At 59.0% G+C, this 7500-nt stretch overlaps 1 protein-coding gene across 1 annotated transcript in view; it reads right to left on the minus strand.

Annotated features, from left to right (window-relative positions):
* The window catches only part of c5 (complement component 5), a gene marked incomplete at both ends in the record, with an annotated part of 42350 nt that overhangs the window by 25230 nt on the left and 9620 nt on the right, over positions 1 to 7500 (minus strand). Inside the window, 10 exons of the mRNA XM_083912825.1 lie at positions 414 to 591; positions 2676 to 2751; positions 3072 to 3284; positions 3743 to 3832; positions 4494 to 4554; positions 4631 to 4864; positions 4945 to 5084; positions 5518 to 5600; positions 5876 to 5960; positions 6589 to 6780. Of these exons, the coding sequence (XP_083768951.1) occupies positions 414 to 591; positions 2676 to 2751; positions 3072 to 3284; positions 3743 to 3832; positions 4494 to 4554; positions 4631 to 4864; positions 4945 to 5084; positions 5518 to 5600; positions 5876 to 5960; positions 6589 to 6780 (1352 nt within the window). The remainder of the gene's footprint in view (positions 1 to 413; positions 592 to 2675; positions 2752 to 3071; positions 3285 to 3742; positions 3833 to 4493; positions 4555 to 4630; positions 4865 to 4944; positions 5085 to 5517; positions 5601 to 5875; positions 5961 to 6588; positions 6781 to 7500) is intronic.

Here is a 7500-nt window from a genome sequence, read left to right on the forward strand (position 1 = left end):
GAGGAAGAGAGGAAGATGAGGAGGAAGAGGAGGAGGAGGAAGAGGAGGAGGAAGAGGAGGAGGAGGAAGAGGAGGAGGTGGAAGAGGAGGAGGAAGAGAGGAAGAGGAGGAGGAGGAGGAAGAGGAGGAGGTGGAAAAGGAGGAGGAAGAGGAGGAGGTGGAAGAGGAGGAGGTGGAAGAGGAGGAGGAGGAAGAGGAAGAGGAGGAAGAGGAGGAGGAGGAGGAGGAGGAGGAGGAGGAGGAGGAGGAGGAAGAGGAGCAGGAGGAAGAGGAGGAAGAGGAGGAGGAGCAGGAGGAGGAGGAGCAGGAGCAGTTAGAGGAGGAGGAGGAGGAAGAGGAGGAGGAGGAGGAGGAGGAGGAGGAAGAAGAGGAGGAGGAGGAGGAAGAGGAGGAGGAGGAGCAGAGCGTCTGACCAGGGCTCTGTTGGGTCTGAAGGAGGACTTGTCGCTGAAGGATCCGTCCGGCTGCTGAGCTCCTCGGATCAACCAGGACACTGAGTCTGAGAGCTGCTGATGGTCCACAGGGACCACGGTGTCCACCAGGGCCAGGGAGTCCACCAGGGCCAGGGAGTCCACCACCAGGGCCGTGAGCCTGGGACACACAGGAGACAGGATCTGAATGAAGAGCATCAACACTGATCCAGGACCAGGGAGTCCACCAGGGCCAGGGAGTCCACCAGGGCCAGGGAGTCCACCAGGGCCAGGGAGTCCACCAGGGCCACAGAGTCCACCAGGGCGGTGAGCCTGGGACACACGGGAGACAGGATCTGAGCCTCTGTCAGAGTTGAGTTTAATAAAGAAGAAAGGATCGAACACACGTCCCTGTGAACCTGAGGGCTGTGGTCTGGACCCGTCCCCTCATGGTGGTTCAGGTCTGAGTCCCTGTGACCCTGAGGGCTGTGGTCTGGACCCTGGTGCTCCTGGTCTCCCATGGCAGAGTGGTCTCAGGCGAGGGGCCGGACTAAGAACGCCTCACAAAGACTCTACGGACAAACCAGGAAGAGGAGGAGAGACCCTGCCCGGAGCCAGGCCCAGACGGAGGGCTCGCTGGCAAGTGCCTGGTGGCCGGGTTTGCCACGGAGCCCCTCCGAAAGGACCCCCTCCATCCTGTGGCCCCTCCCCCCCTCCATCCTGTGGGCCCCCCACTCACAGGAGGAACCTCTGGGGTCGGGGCGCTGCTGCACGGGGGGCAGTGAGGTGAGGGGCCTGGAGGGTCCAGACCCGGGCAGCAGAGGCTCTGGGGACGTGGAGCGTCTCCTCTCTGTGGGGGAAGGAGCCGGAGCTTGTGAGGGAGGTGGAGCTCCCAGTTAGATCTGGGGGGGCTCACCTCCACACACAGTCTGGATCTGGACCCGTGCTCCTGGATAGGGGCTGGACCCTGGTCTTCTCTGGAGGGGCCCAGGGTGTGAGGGGCCGGGCGGGTGTGGGGAGACTCTCAAACCCGCGGCTGAGCGCCGCGGTGTTGGAGTTCACCCCGGTGGACCAGAGGGTGGCCTCCTTACGCCTGCGGGTGGTGGGGGGGGGACTCTGACTGTTGTTGGTGCAGATGCAGCGAACAGCAGTTCAGAGTCTGGGGCCTTCTTGGAGACCCTGAATGGAGTCCTGCATGGGGCTCCAGTAGGGGACTCCAGAGTCCTGCTGGGAGACTTCAACGCCCACGTGGGCAACGATGGAGACACCTGGAGAGGCTGATTGGGAGGAACGGCCTCCCTGATCTAAACCCCAGCGTCTGGTGTTAGACTTGTGTGCTGGTCCTGGATCCTCTTTAACAAACACCATGTTGGAACAGAAGGAGGCTCAGAAGTGGACCTGGTCCCAGAGCACACTAGGCCAAAGGTCCAGGATCCAGTCTGTGATGGTCTCATCTGATCTGAGGCCGGATGTTTTGGACACTCGGGTGAAGAGAGGGGCAGAGCTGTCAGCTGATCACCATCTGGGGATGAGTGGGTCAGAGGATGGGGAAGGTTCTGGACAGACCGGGTAAACCCAAACCAGTAGTGCGGGTGAACTGGGACCGTCTGGAGGAGGCCCCTGTCCCAGAGACCTTCACCTCACACCTGCCAAGGGAGTGGCAGACCGGGGTGGTAGGGTGTGAGCCAGTTACAGGGGGATCACACTACTCAGCCTCCCTGGTAAAGTCGACTCCAAGGTGCTGGAAAGGACCCAAGTCAGGACCCAAAGAACCAGGTCCAGGTCAGGACCCAAAGAACCAGGTCCAGGTCCAAGCGTGTGAAATGTGTTTCCTCAGGAGGGGGTCTGGAGTCTCCCTTAGAGAGAGGGGGAGAAGTTCAGCATCCGTGAGGAACTCGGAGTAGAGCCGCTGCTCCTTTGCGTTGAAAGGAGCCAGTTGAGGTGGTTCAGGATCATCTGGTAAGGATGAACCCTGGGCGCCTCCCTAGGGAGGTGTTCCAGGCACGTCCAGCTGGGAGGAGGCCTCGGGGAAGACCCAGGACCAGGTGGAGAGATTAGATCTCCACACTGGCCTGGGAACGCCTCAGGATCCCCCAGTTAGAGCTGGTTAATGTGGCCCGGGAAAGGGAAGTTTGGGGTCCCCTGCTGGAGCTGCTGCCCCTGAGACCTGATCCAGGATCAGAGGCTGGAGCTGCTGCCCCTGAGACCTGATCCAGGATGTGTGTGTGTGTGTGTGTGTGTGTGTGTGTGTGTGTGAGCTCTGACCAGGTGCTGGGCTCTCTCTTCTTCCACATGCTGTAGCTGGAGTCTCCACCTCTGAACGAACTGATACTGACCAGACCTGCACACACACACACGCACACACACACACACACACACACACACACACACACACACACACACACACACACACACACACACACACACACACACACACACACACACACACACACACACACACACACACACACACACACACACACACACACACACACACACAGTAAACACAGGATCTTGGTGTGTCCACCTGTGTGCTCACCTGTGTGTGTGTGTGTGTGTGTGTGTGTGTGTGTGTGTGTGTGTGTGTGTGTGTGTGTGTGTGTGTGTGTGTGTGTGTGTGTGTGTGTGGTTGTGTGTGTGTGTGTGTGTGTGTCTCCTCACCCTGTCTGATCTTCTGTCTCAGATCAGCTGAGTTCTTCTGGATGTCTGATCCCAGGACGTCCCAGGTGCGCGTGGCCTCCAGGTAGCGATACACCTGAGCCAGCAGCAGGACGCCGCCCACCTCTGCCTCCGCCGACCCGGGCGGCAGGTTGACGAGCTGCCGGAGTCCCTCAGGGCTGTGCATCACCGACAGGACGTCCCCCAGGACCTCACCTGGAAACACACATCACAGGTGTGGATTACTGACCAGGGCCAGGGCCAGGGCCAGGGCCAGGGCCAGGGCCAGGACCAGGGCCAGGGCCAGGGCCAGGGCCAGGACCAGGGCCAGGGCCAGGGCCAGAGCCAGGACCAGGGCCAGGGCCAGAGCCAGGGCCAGAACCAGGACCAGGGCTAGGGCCAGGGCCAGGGCCAGGGCCAGGGCCAGGACCAGGGCCAGGGCCAGGGCCAGAGCCAGGACCAGGGCCAGGGCCAGAGCCAGGGCCAGAACCAGGGCTAGGGCCAGGGCCAGGGCCAGGACCAGGGCCAGGGCCAGGACCAGGGCCAGGACCAGGGCCAGGGCCAGGACCAGGGCCAGGACCAGGACCAGCACCAGCACCAGCACCAGGACCAGGGCCAGCACCAGCGTCAGGGCCAGGCCCAGGGCCAGGGCCCGGTTCCTGTGCTCGTCTCACCGTTGATGCTCAGCATCCGCTCCACGGCCGTGTTTGGAACCATGTTAGCCGGCAGTTTGTTCTTCAGCTCCACGATTCTCTTCTCTGAACCTGCAGGGCCACCATAGAGAGTTAGCGTTAGCTGATAGCTTCACCCGCATGCTGGGCAGGTGCAGGTGTGTACAGGTGCGTGCAGGTGTGTGCAAGTGCAGGTGTGTGCAGGTGTGTGCAGGTGCAGGTGTGTGCAGGTGTGTGCAGGTGCAGGTGTGTGCAGGTGTGTGCAGGTGCAGGTGCAGGTGCAGGTGCAGGTGCAGGTGTGTGCAGGTGCAGGTGCGTGCAGGTGCAGGTGTGTGCAGGTGTGTGCAGGTGTGTGCAGGTGTGTGCAGGTGCGTGGAGGTGTGTGCAGGTGTGTGCAGGTGCAGGTGTGTGCAGGTGTGTGCAGGTGCGTGCAGGTGCAGGTGCAGGTGTGTGCAGGTGCAGGTGCGTGCAGGTGTGTGCAGGTGCGTGCAGGTGCAGGTGCAGGTGTGTGCAGGTGCAGGTGCGTGCAGGTGCAGGTGTGTGCAGGTGTGTGCAGGTGTGTGCAGGTGCAGGTGCAGGTGTGTGCAGGTGCAGGTGCAGGTGTGTGCAGGTGCAGGTGCGTGCAGGTGTGTGCAGGTGTGTGCAGGTGCAGGTGCGTGCAGGTGTGTGCAGGTGTGTGCAGGTGTGTGCAGGTGCAGGTGCAGGTGTGTGCAGGTGTGTGCAGGTGCAGGTGCAGGTGAGGAAGCGGACGCACCGTAGAGCCCCTGCGGGTCCAGCGTCCCTGCGGAGAACTCCTCCTTCTTCACGCCTTCGGGCTGAAACACAAACATGTCACCGTCACTCTCATTCTCACAACGTCCCCGTCGCCCTCAGGAGGCGCCGTGTCCGTACCACCACTCTCAGCTTCTTCTGCAGGATGTCTTTGCCTCCTGTGCGCGTCTTCAGGGTGAAGGTGAGGGCGTGGTCCCCGGGCTGCAGGCCCAGCAGGGTGAAGGTCACCGTGTCCACGCCGCCTGCAGGCAGCGGGCTCCAGCTGCAGGCGGTGGAGTGCAGCCCCGTGCCCCCGGCGTCCGGCTGGGACTGCTGCAGGCAGAGCGCCGGGCCGGCCGTCAGCGTCACGCAGTACTGAGGGGGAGACGACAGTTAGCTCTCTGCTACACCACAGCCAGCCGCTGGCAAAGCATCATGGGAAACGTAGGCGGTACCGAGATGGCGTCGGCCTGCTGGTTGTACACGGAGCCCTTCAGCTCCACCTGCTCCCCTCGGACCACCTGGTACGGCAGCGGTATGTCCACGCTGAGGGGCAGGTTAACCACCACCTGAACCGGCTCTGCAACACACACACCTGCACACACACACACACACACACACACACACAAGCACACACGCACACACGCACACACACATACACACACACACACACACACACACATACACACACACACACACACACAGACAGACGTCGTCAGCGGGCGTCTCTACGATGCAGCTCCATATCACCCCTGACGACAGATTCGGGGACTTGTGTCGGTGAGGACCAAACGCCAAAACCATCCACAGCTTCAACGAACACCAAGATCACATGAACGAGGCCGCGGTGTGGTCCACGCCATGTCCTCCTGCGCGCTCTACCAGGCTCCGCCCCTCGCCCAACCCGCCCAGAGGACTAACAGGAAGACTGTGCTGTTGGTGCGGATGTGAAGGAGAGAAGCTCCAGATCTGGTTCAGAGGAACCGCTTCAGTAAAGAGCTGGAGTGTCTCAGCAGCAGTGGACTCACCGTGGGGGAACATGCCGACGGCCCGGATGTTCCAGGTGGTGAGGGAGTCCGGGAGAGGCCTGATGGCCGACATCTGGCCTGAGCTGAGCACAGCAAACACACACGCACATATATATTTATATATGACGTAAACATAAACAAGAGTGTCGTCAGCAAACCTGCTCACGCCTGATAAATGCAGTGTGATGCTATGATCGTCCTCAGGGCGACTGCAACAGAGCGCCTCAAGGTTTCACTTCAATACAGAACTTAAGGAAGTGTACGGAGTTACTGACACCGCAAACACACAAACACACAAACAAACAAACACACAAAAACATAAACAAACAGAGTTGAGTGTGTGTTTGATGTGTGTCACCTGACGGGCTGCACCTCCCACATCCAGCTCTCTGGAAAGTAGCTCCGCACCAGAGAAGGAGCCACGTCGAAGTCCACCCCCATCGCTGCGCACACACACACACACACACACACACACACACACACGCACACACACACAGACACACACACACGCACACGCAGACGCACACGCACACGCACACACACACACACACACACGCAAGCACGCACGCACGCACACGCACAAACACACAGACACACACACGCACACACACACACACGCACACACACACACACACACACACAGATAGTATCATGGTCTTTGTTAGCTAGCCAGTGGTAACGTAAAGTCCACCCCCCTCAGGGTTTCACGTCTGTGTGTGTGTGAGTGTGATGGGCTGTGACGTCAGTGACCTGTGTGTGTGTGAGTGTGATGGGCTGTGACGTCAGTGACCTGTGTGTGTGTGAGTGTGATGGGCTGTGACGTCAGTGACCTGTGTGTGTGTGAGTGTGATGGGCTGTGACGTCAGTGACCTGTGTGTGTGTGAGTGTGATGGGCTGTGACGTCAGTGACCTGTGTGTGTGTGAGTGTGATGGGCTGTGACGTCAGTGACCTGTGTGTGTGTGGGTGTGATGGGCTGTGACGTCAGTGACCTGTGTGTGTGTGTGTGAGTGTGATGGGCTGTGACGTCAGTGACCTGTGTGTGTGTGTGAGTGTGATGGGCTCAGACTGACCGTGGCGTCCCAGGATCAGGTTCTGGTCCTGGTCCAGGTTCTGCTGGATGAACTCGCAGCAGGCTTTGAAGGCCAGCCTGCAGCGGTGGTGTTTCCTGAAGGTCTGCAGGGCGAACTGATGGCAGGTGACGCTCTTTGGGATGTACTTCATACCCTGCTCACAGCAGGTCTTCACCGGACCGTAGCTCTCCGCTGGACACAGACACACACACTGTTACTCCGACTGTTACTCTGACTGTTGCTCTGACTGTTACTCTGACTGTTACTCTGACTGTTACTCTGACTGTTACTCTGACTGTTGCTCTGACTGTTGCTCTGACTGTTGCTCTGACTGTTACTCTGACTGTTGCTCTGACTGTTGCTCTGACTGTTGCTCTGACTGTTACTCTGACTGTTGCTCTGACTGTTGCTCTGACTGTTGCTCTGACTGTTACTCTGACTGTTGCTCTGACTGTTACTCTGACTGTTACTCTGACTGTTACTCTGACTGTTGCTCTGACTGTTGCTCTGACTGTTACTCTGACTGTTGCTCTGACTGTTACTCTGACTGTTACTCTGACTGTTACTCTGACTGTTGCTCTGACTGTTGCTCTGACTGTTACTCTGACTGTTGCTCTGACTGTTGCTCTGACTGTTACTCTGACTGTTGCTCTGACTGTTGCTCTGACTGTTGCTCTGACTGTTGCTCTGACTGTTACTCTGACTGTTGCTCTGACTGTTACTCTAACTGTTGCTCTGACTGTTGCTCTGACTGTTACTCTGACTGTTGCTCTGACTGTTACTCTAACTGTTGCTCCGACTGTTGCTCTGACTGTTACTCTGACTGTTGCTCTGACTGTTACTCTGACTGTTGCTCTGACTGTTACTCTAACTGTTGCTCCGACTGTTGCTCTGACTGTTGCTCTGACTGTT

Source organism: Echiichthys vipera (assembly GCF_963691815.1).
Source record: "Echiichthys vipera genome assembly, chromosome: 4".
Classification (NCBI taxonomy): domain Eukaryota; kingdom Metazoa; phylum Chordata; class Actinopteri; order Perciformes; family Trachinidae; genus Echiichthys; species Echiichthys vipera.